Raw genomic sequence first — 26,230 nt, 5'->3', positions numbered from 1 at the left:
AGGTACAATCAGGCGCGATGGTGCTTATATTTGACATCTGGGGTTTCCAGTTTTCATTACTAAAGACTGACGTAGGCAGAGTCAGTGGAGTATCTCAAGCATTTCTTATTCACAGCTAAATTTCCTATGATTAATTTTCTCTTCAGATCTCAGCACTGACATGTTAAAAAAAAACAAAAAAACAAACAAACAAGCAAACTGCTGATAAGGAAAATGCAGAAACAGCCACTTAAATTTTTGAAGATTTTGAGACCCGTCTGTTCACCAGTCAAGGAGTTACACAATACGACCACAATAAACTCAGTACTGAAGCTTTTAGGATCTTTGTCGCCGACGTTTCGGTTATGATGTTTTATTTCACTGTTTGTGGACAAATTTTCCAAAAAAGGCAAAGTACTATAAAATCACCAAACAAAACAACATTGTTTCCATTCTCCAAACTCATGTCAATGTGTATCAGGTAACATGAAATTGTGGTATCAGATAAAGGGGCTGCTTTCAAATGTACAATCTGAATTTGTGAACTGTCAAAATAGAGTTACGTTAAGTTCATATTCTTGAAGTTTGTAAAAGATAAACATGACAAACTGATATGACAATGGAGTTGTCGCATCTCCTGTGACTGTTTGAACGTTGAGCATGAACATCTCTAATATCCCCCCAACATGCTGTATGATGATATGACTTGGAGATTTAAACTTTTATTCCAGGGACACGCCAGGTAACAGCTGAATGACAGTGACTTTCTTACTGCAAACAAAAATTTATGATGCAGGACAAAGTCAAGATGTTACATCCTGTTTAATATACTCTTTGTGGATTGAGAGGATGATACACATGTTACAAAATGTACTTCTTCTTCTTCTTCTTCTTCATCTTCTTGTACTATTGATTTTTAGTTTGTAATTAAAAGTTTCAATTTTCAACTTTGTAGCATGACACAAAACCAACAAGGGAATATACCGGCTCACAGAAGAGGTGCTTCCACTCATCCAAACAAACCCTACAACATAGACCTCATATATTTGATACGATCCTCATAAAACGTCATACTTTTTGAAATGTATTTCCAGATATGCATACCTGTAGATATTTTATATATCTCTATTTTTATATATATTGCACAACATTTATATGTACATTTAAATAAATAGAATCAAATAAAAATGTGTCTTTTAGTTGTTGTTTTTTTTTGCAATTTTTTTTTACTCAGCAATAGTTTGTTCATATTTTCCCCACCCTGTGTTTTTAATGTATAAAAATAATAAACAGGGCACTAGAATATGAAATGAGAGCTTGATAAAGTTATGAAAAATCATAAAACAAAGCCTGAAAGAAAAAGTTCAGCTGATGGTTAAAAAAAACAACAACAACCCAAACAACAATCAATAAACAAAAAAACAAAAACAAAACCTTGCTAAATCTTAAGGTAGCCTGTTTAGAATAAGATACTGAATCCAACAAAAAAAAAACAATAAAAGAGTGATGCTGCGTTCCAGTTGTCTCGGAACTCGGAATTCCTACCTGTGAATGTATTGAAGTGATTTCACTACCTCAGAACAGTGTTTTCAGTTCAGAAACACAACATTTCACGTTTAAAAACAACGGAAATGCTTCGAGAACAGCTGTTTGTGCGATAACATGTCATGCTGCACTAGGAAATGTTCAGTTCTCAGGAGTCCTCAAAGTTTCAACTTCAAACTTAGAATCACAACTTTAGGTTTGTAGTTTCTTTTCTTAGTTTTTTTGTTAAATTGTTTTTATTTTTGTTATTTTTTATTTTATTTTTTTTACAACTTCCACTGCTCAACTTGGGAATCCGGGTTCTGGGGACAACTGGATCGTACAAATCAACCCATGTGTTTTTGATCCTGTGTGCGTCCAGAATCAGTTACAAAATGTAACACTCTGACGTTGAGTAGATCTCAGCTGAATCGTCAATCCAACATGAAATAAATGCCGCATTGGCCTTCATGTTCGCCAAATTGAAGGCTGGCATCTTTTTCAGACATTTGACTGACATGAAACACAGTACTGTAAACATTGGAAGGATTTAAATGGCACTCTGAGGATGTACGCCGTCAAATCCTTCATGTAAAACCACACGGACAAACGGGAAAACAACAGTAGATGGGCCGGGAACCTTTAAGAACCCACAGAGTTTGAAGCACTCTGGTTTGATTGAACTTGCTTTAGCTTCAAACACACACGGGAGTAAACAACATCTATTGGTTCCTTTATGAGGAGAAACCAGAGGCAAACATACCGCAATCGCCAATCCACGAGCATCTCAGAGTATTTCAGACACTTCTTAAACCTGGTTCTTGTGATCACTGGCCAATGATCGGACAGAAAGGAGTAGGAATGGGAACAAAGAGGTGAGGAGATGAGGTACAGACGCCAGGACATGGGTTTCAACTGAAGCAGAGACAAAAGGGGAAAGTTTGGGGAGTTTGTCAGCCTTAACATGCACAGTCCTGGTGAGGAGGAGCCGGCTGCTCTGTCAGCTGAGGCCCCTGTTTGGCCCCTGTAACAGCGGGATCGCCAGCATCCAGACTCTCAGACATCTTTTCACAGATGATGTCAACCAGACGCTCGAAGGTCTGCTTCACATTGATGTTATCCTTGGCACTGGCCTCAAAAAACTCAAAACCTGCAGACATAAAGGAGCGTAAAGTCAGAGATGTTCATTTAGTTTGTAGGTGTGACAAAATACACTCCAATGTATGCTGGACTACTTTCCACAAACCTTGTTGCTTATTTGTGATTCTCCATGAACAAATTGTATATATCTGTGATGCTGTGGATACCGAGGACCTACGGGCTAATGTGCCGCTTTGCACTGCTGTCTTACAGGAGTGAGGTCTTGGTGGAAATTTCTGCAGGGCCTTCCTGTGTGTAATTAGCATTTTCTATTTGAGTTTTCTATGGGTGCTCCCCATAGTACAAAGATATGCTTATTCGGCACTAGTAATCTGTAGGTGTGAATGTGAAGATCCAGATTCATGAATCTTATCAATCATCATTCCTCGACTGGTAAAAATGCCAGCATAAGCAATGTTAGCAGGATAAAATTGTATTTTGGGGATTTGTCCCCTTCATGGGATTGGCAGATACTGTCAGCATACCACAGCTGACAGTGCGTGGGAAACAAGAAACACCTATGACACACCACCGATCAATCATAGAGGTAAAACCGTGGAATGACCAGCCACTGCAGCCTTGAATGAATGGACAGGCATGTTATTTAGACCTTTGAAAGAGTCTACAGAACCTACAGAAAACTCACAGATGCATGGCAAACATGCAACTCCAGTCAGAAATTCAACAGGTAAAAAAACCCATCGTACTGCTCCTGGCTGAAAACTCTCAGTTCTCATCGAATGTCAAAAGTGAGAGGGGAAAGTCTATTTCTGTGTCAGAATCTACAAACTACTGGTAAAAACGTGCTGTTACTGTTCGTGAGAGATATAAACATAAAAATCTATACATCATTGGAATATCAGAATGAGGTCGGTGAGGTGATAATTCTAGTAACATGAGTCATGCACACAAACGGTGAGTCAACGATGTGAGGTGTTTGTACAGCATCTGCGAGTGTGCGCGTGCAACGTGAACTCACCAAGGTGTTCGGAAAGCTGCCGGCCTCTGTCTCCACTCACCACCCGCTCATCCTCCATGTCACACTTGTTTCCTACCAGCAGCACCTGGGCGTTGTCCCATGAGTACGTCTTAATCTGAGTCGACCTGGAAACCAGCACAGCCGACAGTCAGAGAGGACACTCAGGGGCTGTGAGGCGTGGATCTGTCCTCTCTCAGGGAAAAGCTCCACAGAGTTTGATGACATGTTGGGGTTTGCAACTGACTGAGCCAGCCAAAAACATAAAGGACTTTAATAATTATAGATTAAAAAAAACAAACACCTTGATCTTTCAATCAAGAATGGTTCATTCTTAACCACAGCCAATGAAAATTTGTTTCTTAACTTTATCCCCTTCTGGTTTCACCTTTTCTTCACAAAGTAAACAAGATTTGAATTTTTGTAAACAAAACTAGAGGAACTGTAGATGGTAAGCAAGACTTGTGCCCAGTATGATTTGGAAATTGTACATAAAAAAAAAGAATATCCATAAAACAAGGGTGTTAAATAATAGAGTTAACGACACTTTTCACTGACTCTTCTAAGAGGAGTTTATAATAACTGATATTAGTTTGTCACAGATTCTTCAGCATGAAGCTCTGCTCAACTCATCGGCCATAGTTGAGAGGACACTGAGGCTGGTGTCAAATTATACGGGGCACAATGAAAAATTTTGCGCTGTAAAAAGAGCTGTTTGCTGGTGTCAGCCAGTCACGAGATTAATGATTACCCTTAAGTATGACTTGAAGTGTTACAACAGAGAAATCTCACATTGTAGCCCCAAATTCGCTTAAACTGAAAGAAACTCCTAAGTTACAGTGCTGACAAAATATACACAGAATAGAATAGAATAGAATAGAATAGAATAGAATAGAATAGAGATTAAGCTAATGACTGTGGTGAAGGTGAAAAGAATAAAACATTGTGATCACAACAACAGAAGAATTGAACTTCTGTAGACAAAAGGAGGTAGAAACAATCATTGCTCTATCTCTATATCTATTTCAATACCATTTAGTCTATCGTGTTTGTTTACAGCGGTGTTATTCAGGTCTAGTTCAACATATACAGGTGGCCAGGAAGCTCTGCAGAGGTCTGACAACACCCACTACGTTTGATACGATGTGTTGGAGCAGGGACACGTCCAAAACATGCAGTCCGAGCATGTGAGAGTCCATAACGTACCAGTCCTGGACAGCGTTGAAAGACTCCTCATTGGTGATGTCATACATGAGGATGAAGCCCATAGCGCCTCGGTAGTAAGCTGTAGTGATTGTGCGGTATCGCTCCTGACCAGCCGTGTCCTGAAAAAACAAACACACAACGGATGGATGCTTTTTTACAGTAAACATGCAGGACAGTGGGCCTCCTGGATTGAATAACCCTGGTTTAGGTGTTCATCAGTAGCTTTACGAGTCAAACACCAGTCGCTATCCACTTTATATATATATATATATATATATATTTTTTTTTTACGACACTTTGCTTTTACTGAGCTTTAATTACGGTACATAGGTACCACCTCCCACAGTGAGTCTGACTGAAACGGTAACTAAGTGTGTATCAAAAATGAATAAATGTTGGTATTTCTTTATGTCTCCAACACTTCTTTGAAAGGTGTCCATATGCTTTTGTTTCACTTTTAATCAGAAGCAGCACTCACGAAGCAGCCAGGTTGAAAGCAGTCTGCCACTTCTCGTCGAGTCCGTACGACCGGAAAAATGATCTCTGATGTGCATAAATAATTCCCTCACTGCTGAAGAGCTGCTGACCACTGCAGAGCTGTAGGAATTCCTTCTCTGCACCACACTTACAGCTTTAAAGCATCAGCAAATGTATTGAAAGAAGAATACTAAGAATGTTGCCAATGTGCGAAAAGAATTGCTAATTTACTTTTGATGTGGGAGCGGAATGAACTTTTACTTGCAGAAAGGCTTCAATTAATTATATCAGCCCTTTTTTTCCAGATAAAACACCACTGGGTCTTTGTTTTAGGTTAATGAATCTGGCTGGTAAAATGGGAAATGAATATCTGCAGAAATGTATTCGCTTCCCATTTAATATATTTTTGAAATATTTTTCTCTCAAAATATACAAGCCGGTCACTACTCACAGTTGATTTAACTTTACAGCCTCGCAGATCATCACATTTTGTTGATGCTAAGTTATAGACCTCTCCATAATAATGCTTGTGTTTGACTCTAAATGGCAGATACGTGTGACTATGAATGTGTGTGTGGTTGTTCTGTCTCTCTCTGTGTTTGCTACGTGATGAACTGGCGACCTGTCCCTGCTCTCATCAATACTCAGCTGAGATTGGTTCCTGCACTCTGCAATCCCGAATTGGATAAACAGTCACACATTCATAATTCATATTTTGGATCTAGAAAAACATTAAGCGTGATCATCCCTTTGATGTGTGTTTTAAGAGCACATTCATTCTGAGGCTACATGAAAACCAAACAACATCTGTGCACAGAGAACAGTAGATGCGACCTCACCTGATCTGCACGTACAAGTGGTTTGATATGCTCTGCAGTTTAAATATATCTGTGTGTCTGTGTTGTTGAGCAGCAGGCTGCTCAGGATTTGAGCACCATCTTTATTCCTAAAATGTAGGCGTAGGTAGCACTGAGTGCTGTTAGATAATATACAGTTGACTACTTATCTTTGTCTTCAGTATGAGTCACTGAGGTCCTCTTTTGTGTTCAAATGTTTACAGGGCTGCTCATTACTTCTTGGAGTTACCTTGTTTTTGAAATATCTATTTCATTTCTGTGGTCTATTTAAAGTTCACCTCCTCCTCTGTCTTGTCTTCACTAAAACATTGACTTGTTCTATCTGCATCTGAAAACTATCAAACTTGAAAGTACACAGAGCTATTAGAAACTAATTTTATATTGCTATATGAGACACCATATTATTTACTGCTGCGTTCTGTGATAAATTGACTTTGTTTCTTCGAAGCAGATGCTGTCTTAGGTTTTATTTTCTCTGGTGACAAATTTGTTTGTCAATTTTCTGTAGCTAATGTTGAAGTTGGTTATCGTGTTTTGAGGTGAGGTGAGAATCTTTCTAACTGATAACTAACCAATAATGATAATAAATGTTCCAACGGTCTAAATGTATTTGCTAAAAATAGTCCTTCATTATGCTCTTCTGTAATGCACATACACATTGTGTGTAAATATACATCACAGTCAGAATGACTGGCACATTGTGAATTAAACACACACATTGTGAATTAAACACACACATTGTGTGCTGATGTTTAAGTACAAAAAGTCCGTATTGTGGCTTCAGGAGCTTAAAGAATCACTGAGAGATGGGGAATGGGATTGTGTGTGATGGAAAGGAGCTTCTACTCGGGGAGATGAGTAGTAATGGGGGAAGGGATAGCAGCACCCAGTCATCAGTTTCTTGAAGCCTTATTGGCCAATCATGTCTTTCTTCCCAGAGGCAAGACCTGGCAAAGGCTGACAACAGAGGCAACCCTACACACACACACACACACACACACACACACACACACACACACACACACACACACACACACACACACACACACACACACACACACACACACACACACACACACACACACACACACACACACACACACACACACACTCAGTTCGAGCTGCTGATGCTGAAACACCAGTTTTCTGCAGCTTGGGGAGCCTGTTTCTCCAGTGGGCTTGTCTTTACTCCATTGTTTACTCTAATCCTTGTGAGCAGACATGTCTGATACACCAAAACTGGATCAGAGATTCCCACTCATTTGCTCCAGCAAACATGTCACTGCAAGTCTCACTAATTTGTTCTCATCCACTCATCTGCAGTTGGTCTGGATGAGCAGGCTGCAGACAAGACATCATTGCCTACAAATCGGTGTGCTTGCTTAAAGACAACTCACACAAGACTGCTGCAAAGGACATTGTTTCAAAGAGCAGCAGATATTGCTGTTATTATTATTACTATTTACTATTCCCATTTAAATACAAAATCTTTTGATGTTTTTCAAACCAACATCAGGGTTGTTTTTTAGATTTTAGTTGGAGAAGCAGTCATCATTATTCCCCTACTTTAGTTGCTGCTTAAAAAGAAACATCTTTCAGATGTAGGGGTGGATTGATTATATCTTAAAGTATATAGTTGTGGCACTGGATGCCAAAGGTTTCAAATGAGTTGCACACAGCAGGGTGAAAAGTCAGTAGTTTCGGAATGGGACTACAATGGCTTAAATGCTTCACTCTTTTAGGTCCCGCTTTGCTGGAAGGAAAATAACTGATACTTTTAAACACCTGGCTGGTGATTTTAAATGTCAATGCCTGTGTGAAAGCTTGACTGCAGGTGTTTGATAACAGTACAGATTATTTCAGCCCACGATTCTAATCACTCAAACCTGGTTTAAGTGAAGCGATGAAGCTGAATCTCAGATGAGTCAGTCTGTGCTTTCCCAGTCAATTCTGCACAATACACACAAAATGTTGCTTCTTTTTTGGTATTTTGAGTAAGTAATTTAAGAACAAAAATACAAATGTTTATGTGAAGGTGTGACTGTGTATAGGAGCCATGAATGCCCCTTTCTATGCACAAAACATGCACTGTGTGTAGGCCCTCGTGTTGTACTAGGGTCCTCATTTCATCAATAAAAACACGTCGCATGGCCCGAGACAGTTACTCCTGAAGTATACGTAAGTAAGTTTGGGAGGATGCTGGTCATCTAATGTTGACCCAGATGCTAAAGTGACTGACAATCAACATTTGACCAATTAGCATTCAGAATGGACAAACAACGCAGGTGAGGAGATGGCGATTAAGAACACATTGGAAATTAATAGGTGAAAATAAGTACATACATATTTGTCTACATTAATCTGAGATTAATGACACAATAAGGGTATGGTTTCTGCAGTCTGTAATTTGTCCTTAAGTTCACATATTTCCAGCTGCAGAAATTATTAGTCCCTAAATGTCCTGTTGAAAGCCATGGCTGCTCAAAATAACATACATCTTGCTGGAGTGTGAGCAATGGAGCATCTGCATCTATTTGAGTGATTAACTCAAACATACAATAAAATGCGAGCGCACCACAATTTGACTTCCTAATGACTTTTATAACTTCAACTGAACTTAATGAATCAGTCATTAGACTGACCCACACAGTTCTGACAGTTCAGCTAATACGTTACTTCATCACTACAAAAAGTGTTGTTACAACGTCACAAATGTTTTTGAGATCACGTTGACTTTTTGGAGGTTTTTTTTATTTCCTGAGCAATTTCAAAAGAAGAAGAAAAATCAGAGTGGGTAGTTGATTTAAACAGAGAATGGACTGCATCTGGACCGCTATGGAGCAACAACTTGAGGGAAGTGTAGGTGGTCCAATGAAGTTACCAAAATTCTAAACAGTATTTGAGTGTCACGCTTGTCTTGTCTTGTCTCATGTTATACACATGGGAGGAAGAGTAGATCCATTTGTGAGTTAGTACTTATAGAGAGGAGAGTGTCTTCTTTGAAAGTCTTCCTCCTCTCAAACCTCAATCTCACGAACTAACACGTCTTCCGCTGACTCTGTGAATGATGTGCAAATGGTAGTTTCCATTCAGACAGGTTTAATCAATAATCATGTTTATGTGCTCATGTAGCATGAATTATTATGTCCTTTGCTGTAAAGCACCTTGTGATCTATATCTGGGAATGGTGCTAATAAATGAAGTTTACTAACTTACTCACTTACTTACTGACTTACTTATGTTGTTGTCATGTACTTTATGTATAGACACACGTATCTTTTTAAAATAATAAAAAAAAGAGATTAGTGGTCATCTCTTGTCTGTGCTGATGTTTAGGTTTTCAGGAAATGCTAAACTGACGTGTGTTTTAACAAAAATATTCCAAAATATTGTGAACTTTGTCATCGTCTTCTTACCCAGATCTGTAGTTTGATCCTCTTGTCATTCCTGTAGATGGTCTTCACCTTGAAGTCGATGCCCACCGTGCTGACAAACGCTGGCGTGAAGGAGTCGTCAGCGTAGCGGAACAAGAAGGAGGTTTTACCTACACTGCTGTTACCAATGATAAGGATTTTGAACATGTAGTCAAAGTTCTGGTCTGAAGACTCCTTCTGACCATAGGTCGCTGTTGCAGATGCCATCTGCAGACGGAAGAACAAGAGAAAGTAGACAGAGATCTTAAATATAGTTCTCCAGGTGCATGTAGCAAGGAACAGGCAAACAAATCAGTACTGAGGCAGATCGAATTTTAATCTTTTAGTTTTTAAGGTATAGTCCATAAAATACACTATTTATTTCAGACTTTTAATATGGAGTTTTGAAAAATATATTTTAGATTCTTTGTGACATTAAAATGAAAAGACATCAAACAAAGAACCTGCAGGCTCTCATGCCTATTAGTTCAGTCCATGAAACATCTTCAGCATTTTGTTTGATACTCAAGCTGTTTATTTGTCAATCCGCACATAATATGTACGACAAAAGACAAAACCAACAAAAAACAAAAACAAAAACAAAAACAAATGCTTAGAATAAAACAAGATATCTATTTTATCGAAAGAATTGGGACAATAACAAGTATTTTATTAAATAAAACAGGAATCAAATATCAAACAAATGTGTCACAAAAAAACCTGTAAAAATGGTTTTATTCTGTAACTCTGTAAGAGCCATTTTTGGAAACAGGATTGAAATGTTATGTTCTGTTTTTAGATAGGAAGTCAAGGAACAGGCTTGCAATATTCAACCTATAAAATATTGAATTATTTATGAGAAAAATGTCTCCCACAGGGCAAAATTAAGATAAAAGTGACTGTTGTGTGATAATTAATCTATCTTAATTTTGCCCTGTTGTAAAATATTCAATGGTTTGACCTGCAAAATGTGGAACAGAAACTAATGAATAAAGTCCCCTCGGAGCACACACTTTGAAAACCCACACAACCCCACAGAGACCAAGGATGTGCCCACAAAGTATAGTAGTGTATTTTTTATTATTATTATCTTTAGTGCATTGTATTCATCCCCTTGAGGAAATTTCTTCACTGAATTGACCCATCAGGGGGAATTGGTGGGGGCCAAGGGTTGTTTTTGGGACTGTGGGAGTAAAGTGGAGTGCTAGGAGAACTTTCAAACAAACACATTTAATTTTGTTTAATTATTTCCAAGTTGCACTTGTATTTTACAGAAATCATGCAAGATCGGTCCCCTCGGGGAAATGACCTCTCAGTATTCAAACCAACGTATTCACAGTAAACCTTAACTACACATGCTAGTAGCATTGGGGTACCACAGTGGAGTTGGGGGGGGGGGGGATCAAGGGCCTTACTCAGGGATTGGGATTCAAACCTGCAAATACTCGCTCACTTTTCTAGCCCCTAGGTCACCGCTCCACTATTTCCCAAAAATCATCATTAAGAAAGAATAAAAATATTCTTCATTCATCTGATGGAGATCTAAAGACGTTGATTCCAAGTGCACAGAGCTGTTAAACACAGAGTATACAGCCTACATGGTGCGGATCTCGTGCTTACAGCTTGAGTTACATCCTATTAAAGATGTAAATGGACATCAACACCAACAGATGACACCACTGGGAAGTAAGTATAATACAGCAGTAACGTTAGATTTAGCAGCCCACACGCTCAGAAACAGCCAGGGCAGACAGCTACAACAGCCCTGAGCGCTTCCAGGAGACGACAGTCCGTCATTCAAGTTCAAATTTTAGTCATGTCTTGGAAAGCTGTAGTAGCAGCCCACTCAACGTCCTGGTCAGAAAAAAAAAAAAGGAGTCCAAATATTTGCTAAACACACAGCAAGATGCAGAGCAGTGTGAGATTCAGTGGGGAAAAGCCCATCAAAATAAACCATTCAGCAGTCTAAAAAAACAACAACAATAAATGTTTCCCAATTCTATACTGCTTGAATAAAGGTGCAAAGCTGTAAAAGCTTGAAAACTCTGTGGAATAACACAGTGTATCCGCTTCATGTTGAAAGATGTTTCCTGATAGTCACTGCCACTGTTTGGAACAACGCTATAAAGCGAGATGTCAGTGACATTAATTACAATGACTACAGTTTCAGGGGTCTCACTACTTGTTATAGCTGCAGAGCCGCTCTCTCCCTCTCTCCTGCTATCCAAGCTTACCAATTACCATTTACACTTCTGTCCTAAAGTTGCTAATTCACAGATGTTCACAACTGATGATTTTCAGTGACTTTGATCAGACAACCAAGGTAGCAATGTTTTTAAATATACTCATGATATTTTGGATTCTGTGTTAGTTGACACAATATCTAATGAGCTTTTAATAATATTAACATTTTTCGGGGGCAGAAGATCACCACACCCACAGAATATTGACAACAGAAAAATTTGTATGTTATTCTACTATTAAACAACATAAGAGGAAAACCAAATTAAATATGCAGTTGCAGATTCGGAGAGGATAAAATGGTGTGTTTGCTATTCTAAAGACTGCACAACATATTGATTCAGCACTGACATGGTAATGTCTGAACTTTGCAGGTCAAGCAATGATGAGAAATTAAAACGATCTCAAGCATGTAATGCCAACTAGTTTGCTGCTCGGCTTGATACAAATGAAGTTGCATGATTTCCTTTTCAATAATGATAATAATAATAATAATAATAATAATGTAAAATGTATGGAAAACTCATTCTGGGAAATAATTCTATTATTATTTATATTACGATATATATCACAGGAAGAACTGGGATATTTGCTTGTTGGGGCAGAGTTGAGACTATGTAACAGCTCAAGCTGACCCAAAACAACACGGGAAATCTCTCTCACTCTCTTTTTTTTTTTTTAAAGGTTTCAGGAAACCATGCAGGCTTTAGAGAGCACAATGACTCCTTTAGCTGGCTCTATATTTAGACTGTTATCTCAGCCTGGCTGCAGTGCAACACTAGAACTCTTCGGGAATAAAGCGCAAACAAAACAACTGCTCCGTCCTCACAGCTCCAGCCTATCGGCTTACATGAAGGAACAGAGAGATGCTTGTTAAATAATGAAGAAGCACCGACCCTTCCTCAGCTCATTGATGATTTGTCACTGACGAGGGGTACAGGAGAGACGTGATCTGCCACCACTAACACCTCACGAGTGAGGTTCACAGAAATCACTCAAACTGTTTAGTTGTGCAATGACGACTTTGTGTGGGGTTCATCAGATTGGAAAATGTACGCATTTTGCAGCTGCAATATTGTCAATTTCTCCGATTTCTTTGGGACGACAGCTTCTGGTCAGGCTGTTATATTAATAATTCATCACAAATCTACAACCTGGAGCTCCCATGTGTACTTAAATACCACAGTGAAGAGAAATATGTGTCAATGAATATTACACATCACAGTAAATCTATATGAAAATTTTTAGTGATAACGAAGGTTAGTGGGTCATTAAGTCTCAAATATAGCAAAGTAACAATGGATTTAAAAAAATGATTAATAATGATGATTAATTTGAACGCATACCTTGTCAACACATCACTCAGTTGTGTAATAGTGCATCTGGTTTAGGAAAAAAAACGGGCAAAAAATTTACCAAAACAAATAATAAATTAAAAATGGTGTGTTGAAAAGTGTTGAAGGAGAGACTTCCGCTCTCTTAACAAGTATGAAGAGCAGTTTGTCTCTATCACACTACAATCTACAACCTTCGTTCACCTCATGTGAATAAAAGCAAATCTTGAAAACTGCCTTTCGAACTGCCTCCCGCTTAATTTCAAACTCACTGAGCAGAAGCCACCAAGTCAGAGAATGTGTCACCAAATGCCATCTGATGTGGCTGCCATTGTCGGTTTCCTTTAAACTAAAACTTTTAATATCAGACTCTGCATCATTTTCCTCATCTACATCTGAGGCTGATACGGGGAAAAGTCAATACTGTCTTAATTCCACATTTTCTAAACACTGGAGTCATAGTAGGAAGACTGCAGTGTGACTCACTGGCTGTGAGAGCGTAATCCACACCGATGGCAGGAAATGAGGACAAACACAGGACAAGCGGTGCTTTGAATCAACTGATCCACACCGATTAAAGCGGCTGAGAAGTTGGTGGAAGGTTGCCTTTACTGTCCTTAAACCCCTATCAATCAAGAGGCTTCGTGCTGGGCACGTTCACACTGCAGGGAAAAGCAACCCACTTCTGATTTTTTACTCACAAGTGACCCATATCTGAACTGTTTTGTGGCCGTGTGAAAGCTCCAATTCTGATTTTCTTTTCACACCAGACCCAGAAAACGTCAGATTGGATCACGTTCACACGGGCAGACTGAGAGAGGTCGTAATAAATGTCATGTGAATGATCACGCAAAAAATATCGGATCCCAGCAAAAAAAATCTGAATTGAGCATCAAGACGTGCAGCATGAATGTCGCCCAAGTCAACCTGCTCAATCACACAATTCTGTTTCGCTAAATATTGAGAAAGGGGTTGTTGTGTAGGACTTTAGAAATGATTAGAAGTGTAACAATGTACAACACATCTGCTTAACATGAGTACCATCACCGTCTTTCTCCCAGGAGGTCCACCATTGCATCTAATCGGTGCATTTGACTGGAAAAACTTTTAAAAAACGCAAGACGTGACACCAGATGTGATCATTTGTTCTTTCAACATAAAACTGGAACAAGTAAGAATATGGTTGTTATTAACCCATGTGGAAGTCCAAAGATGTATAAAACCATAAATCATAAATTACATGAAATATGAATCAGTTTTCTTTTTAATTTCCCCATTAAGTTGTTCTTATTCTTGTACTGGGAGCACGAGTCAAACAGCAGAATGCAAAAGCTGAAACATTTGTTTCTGCAATTATACCAAATCGGACGACAAAACTAACCCAAAACACTCCGACTTAAAACATTACCTTTTGAATGAATAACTACTGAGGACTACTCTGTCACTGCCAACTGAGACACACCCACAACGTGACGCTGAGGTTTGACACAAGCACAAACTGGAAGTGAGATTGCACTTGATCACAGCCAGAGTTCAGTGATTGATTTCCTCCTCAGTTCAAAACGCATCTCTCCTCATGTTACAGTTGCACCAAAGCTCTGCAGATATTTCTGCCCCTGTGCTCTTTATCGAGACGTTTCTCAGCGCGAAGGCAGCGACATCCACGTTGAGAGAGCACGCCAAGTCTAATTCTGAGAGAAACACACATTCAAGTCAAGCTCCTTCAATCACTTCAAATGGTACAGTTAAACGGTCTTAACCTCTTCAGCTGCATTTACATACCGTCCTCCTACTGGTTGTAACCACAAACAAATCTTTGGGGTGGTTCCCTCATATTAATACTCTCTATGCATTTTTTTTAAGCGCGTGCTTTTCCACACACAGTATGCACGTTGCAGTTGTTATGAGCAATCTGTGATTAGAGGTTAACATTTGCTCAGCCACTGTAGGAAGTCTGGTTCTTATCCAACACTATCATAGATGCTTGGAGGCCTAAAGACGAGGCCGGCCGGTGCCTGCTGTCTGTGACGCTGTGGTGACATTACCGCAGCCTTTCCACTGTGTCTCCGAGGTCAGCTGCGGAGAAGAGAGGTGCTCTAACCTTCACCAATTTGATACAGAAGCTAACAGTCTGAGGCCTCAGTGTTTAATCTCAAAGTAATTAACAAATTCTCATTATGTAAATGTATTTCAGCCCGCAGGACGCTGCTGCTTTCATTTGGCCTCATTTGTAAACACCGAGCACAGTGTGAGAGCTGCCTCAGCATGGATCTGATATGAATGATAAGGTGGACCCGACATCATTTTTTCAGTTTCACAAAATTCAGGTTTAGTATTTTCTCTAAAGAGGATCAAACATTTGAAACTTTTGTCAATACTGTACAGAATGAGGCAGAACCGAGCTCACGATTCACAGATCTCTGTGGCCGGCACATCAAAAGGTGGACCATCACTGCAGCGCCACCTTATTGCTCTTATCAGCAATTAGTAATGAACTACTGAGTCTGCAAATTAAATAATCCAAAAATACAGTAGATATAGTGATGAACACCATTCCTATCAGACTCTAGCCATGGAAAGAAAAGAATGATAATGCAGTTACGTTGATCATTTTAGATTTTTCGCTATTACATATTAACGTGTTTATAGAGAAATGCATCGACAGTTAACATAGATTAACTTCATGAAAGTCTCATCCAATTTGCCACGAGATTAAAATCCTCTGCTCTGTTTTGACGACGACTGAAATGAGGCTGGACAAACACAGCAAACCAGACGCTGCCAGGAGCAGCTGAGGATAACTCAGATCTCACACAGTGGAGCGGCCCGGGGAGATGAAGGAGCTTTATCAGCCCCTTATCAGGCAGAAGAACCCATAACAGCCAGATGGAACAATATCAAATCTCTATTTGTCACATAAGTTACTTTTCAATTCCAAATGAGCTGGACGGCTTCGATATGTGGCTACACAGTGGTGTAGTGGTTAACACTCTTCCACAGCAAGGTGTTTTCTGCTTCCAGTTTGGCTTGGGGCCTTTCTGTGTGTAGGTTATGTGTTCTCGCTGTGTGGATGGGTTCTCTATAGCTAATCTGGTTTAATCCCACCGTCCAAAAAAACAAGCCCTTGAGGCAAATTGTTGACTCTAAATTGCTCCGAGGTGTGAATGTGAGCGTCTGATTGTGGGATAAATCTTGTGCCAGTAGGAAGTGAATCAAAATCTGAACGGTCTAATTAGAAAGTGAATCTATTGGTTTGAATGTGCATCACGATACAAATCAAAACTGTATTTCATTCGATTGAAAAATCCAGCCCCCTAATTCATTCTCACTTTTCATTTTCACTTCTCTTCATTCAGATTCAAATTCTTGATTCAGTTTCATGACAGCAACATAACTTTACGTTCTTTCCCTGGCTTAAACACCTCCAGTCAAAATAATTACTGGAAACAACCCAGAGGCACACCTGTTAACGATGAATACCATTGAAAAGTTACAAGAGAATAAGCATCACATCTGAAAATATTTACTAAGTGACAGAAACTCCTGAAACCTTGTGAACAATTGTCTTTGTTTAACAATCTATGTACTCCCCCTTTCACCTTGGACATTTCACAAGGATTGTGGTCTTGGTGCGAGACAATGACATCACCAAGGTCCCCACTAAACCTGTCGCCTCAAGGAGATTGACGTCTTGCCGGAGCGGGATTGATGTAGAGCTAAGTGCTCCAGATCAATCCTGCTCATTTAATCAGCGTCGGGAAGCTCCAGGCGAACAGACAGCTGATCCACATATGATCCGGATCGGACAAACACCTGCCTGCATGTCTTCTTCAACCAAGGGGCAGCACAGAGCAACACCTCATCCCAACGTAGAACTTTTCAACACAGACCAAAATATGCTTGTAGATGAAGGATTCTGGTCTTAAGGGCGGAATTGATGTCATTACACAGGAACTGCGTAATGTTGGACATTTTCTTGGGAATAACAAGAACTGAAAGATTTTCCATTTACAGCCTATATAAAAGATAAACGTGAATATTGTCAAGGTGTTCATAACCTCATCTATAACATATATATATATATATTTTAAACAACCAGAAACATCGTGTAAAAAGTTGCAACTAGACATTCTTAGAATAGGTATTGGCATTTTAAGATACACAGTACTTTATTTTTTTCTCTAATGCTAGACAGTGTAATACGGACCAGACAGTATGTCTTCAACATTTTATAAAGGTTTGTCGAGTTTCTATTTTTTTGCAGGTTTCAGCTGAAAAACAAAAAAAAGCATTATTTTTTTCAGACCTCCCTTCAGGCAGCGGATGGATACAAAGCAACTTCTAGTGTCTCATAACTCTTGTGTGTCTTTTTTTTTTTAAATTGTGTATATCAAGCTCTCATTAGTATCAGTGCTCCGTTTGTGTTTTGTATTTTGTTTTTAATCAAATAAGAGACGTTTTCATAGGTTTGGTATGTTTAGTCATCTAATTTGGACAAACCAAATATTAAGAAATACTTGATCTATACTTTTGGAGAACTTGATGTGACTTCAACATAGTGGTTACTTCAGTATTTACACTCTGGATCTGCTATATACTGCATTGCTGTACTGCCGGGATCAGAGCAACTCTTCTGTTCTGCTGGTGGTGACACTCTTGGAAGTACAAATCATTTATTAAATAGTTTGTAATTGTCAGATCAATCCTACCAATAAGATGGGATGTACGTTATTTGCAAAAAGCAAATACATGTCATTATTTCCTTCATCAGAACAGACAACAGTCCAATATGGTATGTTTGATTAAATAATTGCACAAATTTACAGAACTGGGAAAGCTGGTGATCATTCAAGTATTTCCTTTTTAATGAACCTCATAGTTTGATTCTTTTGACATTAAACAATTGAATTGAACAGCAAAGGTTGATGAAATCAGCTCTGTGGAATGTACATCTTCGATTTTGCTTTCAATCAAATAATGTACATCCATTTATTTTATGTTTTAGTGCTGTATTGCATTTCCCCCACTATTCTATTGTCTTACTCTTTTAACATTGTTTCATCATTTTCAATTACCCTGTTTAATTGAAAAAAAAATTTGTATGTTTTTTAAATATATTCTTTTACTTTTAGTTAATTCAATTTAATTGATATTTCTTGTTACTTCTCTATTGAATGCATTGGTTCCATATATTCTTGTTGTTTTTAATTATTTCTTTTTTGGTCTCATATGACTGTGTTCATCATATATCAATGGATTTGAACTCTCTTCACCTGTTTGAATGTTGTTAACACATGGAACAGTTCATTTGGTGGACTGAAAGTAATAGTTTAGTAATGTATTGATTGGTCAACAAGTCCAGCTCATCACAAAGAGTACTCTACCCCAATCATTTGAGTATGTATCATCAATATTAAAATGAAAGCGTTTTACTTTTACTGGAGGTCTTTTAAAGTGGTGCTCTGATTTCAGTCAAAATGCAAAAATCCCACTAACTTGAGAGGAAGTAAAAGCTTTTGGGTCATTCATAAAATATTGTCTATCTAAATGAATGCATTCTGTTTTTTTGGCAGGACTTTGCTTGGTGTCCAAGTACAACTGAAATGTTATCCAATAAGGTTTATGACTTAACAGCAGGACAAAAGTGAAAGCTGCTCCTCTTTGAGGAATTCAAAATACAACAAAGGCAACGGACCGACAAACAGTCGATCCAAAATGATTTGAAAGATGTGGGCCTGTTGCAGTCGCGTTCTTTCAAGCTTTGACTATTTGTGTTCCGTCCAGTCTATAAGGTTCTACTAAAACCGAAATCAACTTTATTTTAGGGGGTAAGAGCTGTTGGCTAAGCCATTTGACCTCCAGCCCCTCTAGTTTCTCTCCTTGGTGTCAGCTCTGCAGATCCCTGATGACTTCTCGTGCCAAAACATTGAAATGAGAAAACAAAACTCCGCAGAACCACTGACCGACTGATCAAATGCATCTTGTGGATTTTTTTGAAACGCAATTGTGTGTCAGTTTGTTTTTCCAGCGTCGTCCAGCTGTCCCCCCGACACGTCACTCACCAGGATGTCACTAACCAGACTCGTGTGTGAAACAACAACCACTGATGTATCCAAACAGGCAGCAGTGGTGTTATCCAGCTGCCGTCCTCCCAGGTTCCCTGAGACGGCATTTTCCCTCTTTTCATCCAATCGTGCGCTTCCTTTTTCTAGGAAGCGTGTGGATGCAGATGAGAGGAGGGGTGACTAAAAATAGCAGCCTTCTCTCCTTTTTTTTTTTTTTTTTCTTTTTCTCTACAGAAAACAAAGAGGAGGGAAGCAAGGATGTGAGGAATGTTTCCTAACGCTACATTCTGCAGGTGAATAAAGGGCCATGAAACATATATATTCCTACAAGTGTTTTGAGCGGGTTGTAGAAATAATAACACTTAATCATCATGCTTCTTTCTTCCATTGACAACACACGTGTCCAATTCCTCTTTTGCGCACCATGTGAATGTGTAGGACTTTTATTTACTCTTGTAAGGGCAACTTTCTGAAAAGCAGAGTTATTTCTGCTTACAAATGAGCATTTGACTTTTTTTTTTTTTTTTTTTAGAAAGTATAATATCCTTCGAAGCAGCTTTATATGGTCACAGGACATTACAAATCTATAATGACTCACTTAATTTAAATCTTCTGGATGAACAAAAGTTTCCCTGCAGCTGTGACCAGTATAAACTGACTGATATCAATCATGGCTGTAAGTGTACAGTTTGTTATAAGAAGCGCAAGTATGTGCTTTGCCATGTAAAACAGCAGATGTGTCTCTTTTGCCCTGAGGTCCAACTGTCCATACTGTCAAAACCCAAAACAAAAACACACCCAAAGGTACGGTATGAGTTTCCGTAGTGTATATTTAGGGATAAGGACGCAGAAATGTGAAAAATGTGGCTAATACTGATAACCATTATACATTTTGCTGGTATAGCCAACAATCAATATAGATATATCTTAACATAAGAAAGCATCTCCCATAATCATCATAATTTTGTCGGAAGTGAAAAATAGACATAAGCAGTGAATCTGAACAATCTGTATTCATTCCAGTGCAAAACCTGTTTTTTTTTTGTACAATTTGCATCTATCAAATATGTAAATCAAGTTTTTTTCCGATATTCATGTCTAATGAACAAGAAAGTATTTTACTTTAAACAGTCATTGACACCAATATTACAAATATATCTGAGGTAATTAACAACCATAAAACAACAGCCGTCTAGCAACATTTCAAGTCGCTTTAGTAAAAAAGCCAAATCCAACACATCAGAAACATGTTCTGACCCATGGCAGCGTTTATTACAGACACTGTGGTCTTTGCATAGCCAGCTTGAAATCAAAGTTCAATTCTGGCCTATTTTATGGACAGGTGAAGTTTCTTTTGGCAATTGATTTTACTGTGACGGGTAAATAAGCAAAATTAATTTGGTGCATGACGATAAAGGATCAAACCTACAAAGATGGATCAAAACCTCATTATGTGTTGTGTCCTCACAGGTTCGCTTACTGATGAACTGGAAACTGCATGACAATGTAACTGTCAGTCTTGAGATCATATTCGAGGTACATATGTTAAGTAGTCTACTACATGCATTATAATGTGACCTGCTGTCTCCGGTATTACAATAGTTTTGAGAATTTATGCAAGTGGCCACATTATAAAATAAATATGAAAAAGGAAGAAAAATAAGAAAATGCTGAATACAAAACAAATTTCATGACAAGGGGAGGTGGAGCTTTACCTAGTGAATTCAGATTCCCTTCTAATATCTTAATTATTGTGTATTAAGACCTCTCTTTTTATCAAAGCTTTAAAACCTTCAGTTCTGTATGTCTGATGTTCTTTTTATTTATATTTGTTTCAGTTGTACACATTCCAGGTATTGGTTGTTTTCAGTAGGTGCTAAATAGATAAACAAATAAACAAATAACTGTTTTCGCAAAGAGCAGAAATGATCTAGAACAGTGGTCTCAAGCATATGATACACACGATGCACAATTCACGAGCCACCCGTTAAAGGAACAGAAGGGAACAATTCTAGTCGAAACAACCTGAAACAAACATCAGGATGAGTCATCATAACACAAGAGTGAGACCCAGAGCTGAGCAGTACAGGCAGCAAAGTACGTAGTAATGTCCAATTCACTACTTTGCACAAAGACGCTGATAACAATGTGGCATTAAATATACTTTCAGTATATCTTATGCAATCTTTTTGTTGCTGTCGTGAGCTCAAACAGGGCTGTATTTGGCCCCTAACCTAAAATGACATCAACAACCCTGATGTAGAACAGGAATAAAAGGAGGTCTTGGAGTACCACATGTAGGTCCTACTGTGCACGTGCTGGTTGATATACTTATATATATACTTATATATATATATATATATATATATATATATATATAAACCTCACATGCAATGTGCAGTACTCCATAATACCCCTAGGGGTACTAGTACTGTAACACTGCTCTATGGAGCTCTCTTTTCTGAAAATCAATCACAAACCTGTTTTACACCTGAGTCTGACACCGGGAAGCACGGCAAGCGTTCGCACTGTAAAACTGTAAAACTGTAAAAATAAGCAGCTCAAACGCCCTCATCAACGCGCCATGGCGTCCTAATATGAGACTCATAATTGGTCCTCATACAGATGAAGACATTATCCACGCACACATGCACGCGCTCAAACGGACGCGTCCATCCCCAGACTGAGAATATCTGTAAAGCAGCGATGTGATGAATTAACGTCGATGAACCGGTCCTGTCGGTGAAAATGAGTATTTTTCCTTTGCTTATGAATGAATGCGGAGAGGACACACGAGAAGCCACTACCCGAGATGATCTGCTGGAATATCTCACCTCTCCACAGGAACACAACAGTCTTCCATATGGCCCGACGTGGAGCGTGTTTCATAAATTAAACACGAACAATAAAGCCACAAGCCTATTGATTTCTAAAGAAATACCCAATAAACGGACCTGTGTCATGCTATTAATGAATTCAGGCAATATGTGCTGTTATTATAAATTAACCGATGGTGGTTTAAAAGAAGAAGAACACGAAATTAGAATCAAATTAAATAGTGATCCTCGTCGCCTTTGCTGTGTGAGGGTTTATATTTTATTATTTTGTTGTCTCGTTCAGAGAGGTTTTAATCACTAAAATCATCGGATGGTTGTTAACGCCTTTTCCTGCAGGACAGGCCCTGAGTTAAAACCAGAGATCCAAGCAGCATCCACCCATCCGTCCATCCACCCATCCGTCCATCCACACACACAGAAAACAAGTAACCCAGCAGACGATTCAAAGCTCCGCATCTGGGATGTTTTCTGCTTTTCACGATGGAAACAGCTGTTAGGGGAAAGCGTCATATGTCTCTGGCTCTCTCACCTGAAATCCCCGTTTGAAAATGCGACTGTGTGAGCAGCAGATATAACATGCTTTACGTTTGGATTCAAACCCATAGTTGTTGTTTTTTTTTTTTTTTTGCGATTTTGCAATAGATTATCAAAGGCAGAAAACCCACCTTTGTAGATTTGTACCCGGCTGATATCCACTGCGTCCAGCACCGGCAGAAGCACCACTGTCAAGTTAGAGTAGAAGTACTAATACCACATCCAACTGCTGAGCACAAAATAAAACCCCATGTATCCTGTTCTCACTCAGCAGGCGAGGTTGTTGTTTTTTCTTTTTTTTTTAAAGGAAAGTGCCATTGCATATTTTTAAAAGTGCAACATTTGGTGACACGTTAATCTATTTATTCAATTTTATTTTCTAAAGCAAATACACAAAAGTTATGAACAATCCATCGTTGTTAATTATTTGATCAAAATGAATTTTTAAATACATATTTTGCCCTGGATGTATTTGTGATTCCTGTGTTTTTCTGTCGTTTCATTTACATTGACGTTGACATATCACTCTGGTCTAATAGCAAAGAGCCAATTAATTTACATGCTGTTGCTGGTTTTTCCTTGAAAGGTGGAGCTATGGCTCAGCCGGTAAAATGTCCTTGAGCAAGACACTGAACCCCAAATTTGCTCTCAATGAATGGACTGAATGTGTGTGAATGGACAAAATGTGACCAACATTGTAAAGGACTTAGGGGGCTGTCGAATCAGTGGAAAAAAACTCAAAACACTATATAAGTGAGCCCAATTTATCACACCACTATCCACCTGAGGCAGGATATACAATTACATATTTGATCAGTATTGATCGTCTATACATACATATCTAATTTGGCCTGTGTTGCTCATGGAGGGCACTATGACTGGATTAATGATTTTATTCAGGTGGTACAGGCTTGTCACTGTACCCTCAACTATATATAGGGCAGTTCTGTATTGACCGACACTCCTGCTCACATTAACACCACCACCACCACCAAAGGCTGGTCTGGTGACAACAGGGGTTGATGCATAGCTTTCTCCTTGACGTCTACAACATCATTTCTGCTTAATGTGGATGGACTTTTGTCAGAGAACATCACTGAGGCCCACTGTTGATCAATATTGGACAATAACTATAAAGAACTTAAAAACCCAAACATTAAATGTAATCTAAAAAAAAAAAAAAGAGCAAAAAAAGTCTATTTTTCTGTGAATAAAATGACAACAAAAAAAAAAAGATGCAATAATGAAGTGGCTTAATTAAAGTAGGAAAACTAACCAGCGACAAGTAAAACAAACAAACTGTAAACACTATCAAATACATCAATCACTATCAAATAGTTTATAGCTCAAACTGTGTTTACAGTGTGGAACCTCCCCTTAATGTAACTGTGAATTTAAGTTCACTTTATTTTGAAAGAATAGACGTTTCCGGTCTTTCTGCAACAGCGCCCCTTTTAGTAGGAGTCGGTAAATGAATGATACGTGGGCGGGACTTCAGGGGCAGTGTTTTGATTGACAGCCCTTCTGACAAACCGGAAGACGGATTTTAACACACGTCCAGAAACGTCTCACCTCAAACGCCTAACCTGCCCTTTATTATTGATGAGCCCAGCCCGGGAGGCTGAATAATTGATCTGGAGGTCAGCGGTAACCACTGCTGCTATTTTCACCAAATAACAGACACCCCGTGTCATCAAGGAAACCACAGCACAGTAAATCAATCACAGTCACTCTCGGCAGTGCAAGGCAAATGTATCTATAGAGAAGCATTCAGACACAAGGCGTTTCACAGTGCTTCGCAAGGAATTAAACTCTAAACCAACACACTATAGCTCGAGCAATTAGTTTCAGTGAATTATTGGTATGAAGACAAATGTGGGAATCTTTAACATTAGACTATTTTTATTGATGAGTGATGAAAACTTTTTGTCCACTGATATCAGAGACTTTAATTCAGAAGCAGATTTAAAATTGTATAGGGTAACTATTCGATCCTTTAATAATGAGAGAGGTTTATTTGTCCTTATTATTTTTGTTGCAGCGGAATAGTTTATCACTCATTATGCACCTACAAAACACACAAGTTTAAACTGCATGGTTCTATAGTTCTGTATAAAAGAAGACAACTCTGTGAGCACAGTATCCCCCCCCCCCCCCCCCCCCCGCTATGATGCTGAGGTATTGACTGTGTACACCTGCTGTGCTTTTACTGCAGTTTAATGTCAAATCGGAACAACTAAATATGTTATTGATATACATGAAGCTATGTAATAACGTCTAAGCAATGCATATTCTGTGGATGTGAGGATTGTTGATGGACAATCAGATTCCGAATACATGTCATTCATAGAGCTTGCGGGCACACAAATATGATTTATTTATTTAATTATTATTTGTGTTCCTCTCCTCATGGCGATAGGGGAGGATCAGCCTCCCTTAAGTGAACACCCCTGCAGTGTAGTGAAACAGGATGTCTGCTTCTTCTGTGTTCTTGTTGCTGCAAATGGATATTTGTCAGCACACTTGAAATCAAATTGAAACAGCCGACCATAGATTGGCTTCACAGAGAACTCTTCACAATATATCCAGACCCATTGAACTGAGCAGCCTTGACATTGTTCCATACATAAATACAACATTAATTCTTTTTGTATTTGTCCTTTGGTGTATTTATCTTCCACTTTCTCTTGTTTTGCTTGACAGTATCTTTGCTAATGGAATATGTATTCATCTAGTTCAGTGACGAGCAGTCACGTCACAATATTTGACCAGGCATGATCAAATCGTTTTTCTCTTAGGATTTTGAAAAAAATTGTGTCTTTTGCTTAAAACAGACATGCATCCATTTTTAAAGCTCTATCAAACACTGTGATTACAATTGTTCCAATTATATGATGGAGCTTCACCACATTATTGAAACTATCCAAAAGACCCAGTCTAACAAAACCTCTATTTTGTAAAAGAAAAAGCCAATGCTTAGTGCTAAAATAACTACTTTGTCAGTCTTTGAGGCATACATAGTGGTGAATTGTATAAGTTGCTTACTCAGCCTTGCATTAATTTCTGAACATGATTGTGAGACACACATGTGTGTTTTATGCTTCTTCAGTCACATTTCCTTGCCTCTATGTAATTTCAATAATGACAGTTTTACTACTGGGCCATTCTGCACTCATGAAGAGCTCTTTTTTTTAACGTCTAAAGTAAATCTATTTATGTAACAATGACTTATCAGTGGTGTAAATAGAAAAAAAAAATCTTTCGTTTTTTTGTTGCACAGTGGGATTGTGCTAACAGTGAGTCAGTGCAGTGAATATGTCAAAGTCAAAGTTAAAGTCAAAATGAGCTTAATTGTCAATTCTACTGTACATACAAGACCCACAATGGAATGAAAATTTCATATCGCTTGCTCTTCTATGGTGTAGACATATATCATCCCGGAATAAAATAAAATAAAATAAAATAAAATAAAATAAAATATATCACAAAAATAGAAATCTGAATAAAAAAAATCATAGATGAAGAAAAAGAGTGCCATAATAATTTAGATATAGAGGTTAAAAAGTCTGAAATGTGCAATATACAATACAGTGTAGCCTCAGAATAACCCATAATTGTCCATGGGTATGGGACATGCATAAGACCTC

General features: G+C 38.5%; 1 protein-coding gene across 1 annotated transcript; it reads right to left on the bottom strand.

Annotated features, from left to right (window-relative positions):
- Positions 1-873: 873 nt before the first annotated feature.
- On the bottom strand, positions 874-22,774 carry LOC308115915 (ras-related protein Rab-3A). Its single transcript, XM_080473785.1, has 5 exons — positions 22,715-22,774; positions 9,576-9,800; positions 4,826-4,944; positions 3,623-3,747; positions 874-2,653 (listed from the first exon to the last, which is right to left on the bottom strand). The coding sequence occupies exons 2-5, from the start codon at positions 9,798-9,800 to the stop codon at positions 2,463-2,465; spliced, it is 660 nt and encodes a 219-aa protein (XP_080329911.1). The 5' UTR covers positions 22,715-22,774; the 3' UTR covers positions 874-2,462.
- Between the last annotated feature and the right edge of the window lie 3,456 nt (positions 22,775-26,230).

This window comes from Lipophrys pholis (genome assembly GCF_963383615.2).
Source record: "Lipophrys pholis genome assembly, chromosome: 10".
NCBI lineage: Eukaryota > Metazoa > Chordata > Actinopteri > Blenniiformes > Blenniidae > Lipophrys > Lipophrys pholis.
The sequence above is the reverse complement of the archived record's forward strand: the minus strand, read 5'-3'. Positions and strand labels throughout refer to the sequence as shown.

What these genes read in the sequence shown, in the direction of transcription:
- LOC308115915 (XM_080473785.1), bottom strand. Translation starts at nt 9,800, where the DNA reads ATGGCATCTGCAACAGCGACCTATGGTCAGAAGGAGTCTTCAGACCAG. An exon ending in GGATCAAACTACAGATCTGG is followed by an intron (nt 4,945 to 9,575) that starts GTAAGAAGACGA and finishes TTGTTTTTTCAG; the next exon opens with GACACGGCTGGTCAGGAGCG. An exon ending in TTCAACGCTGTCCAGGACTG is followed by an intron (nt 3,748 to 4,825) that starts GTACGTTATGGA and finishes GCTGGTTTCCAG; the next exon opens with GTCGACTCAGATTAAGACGT.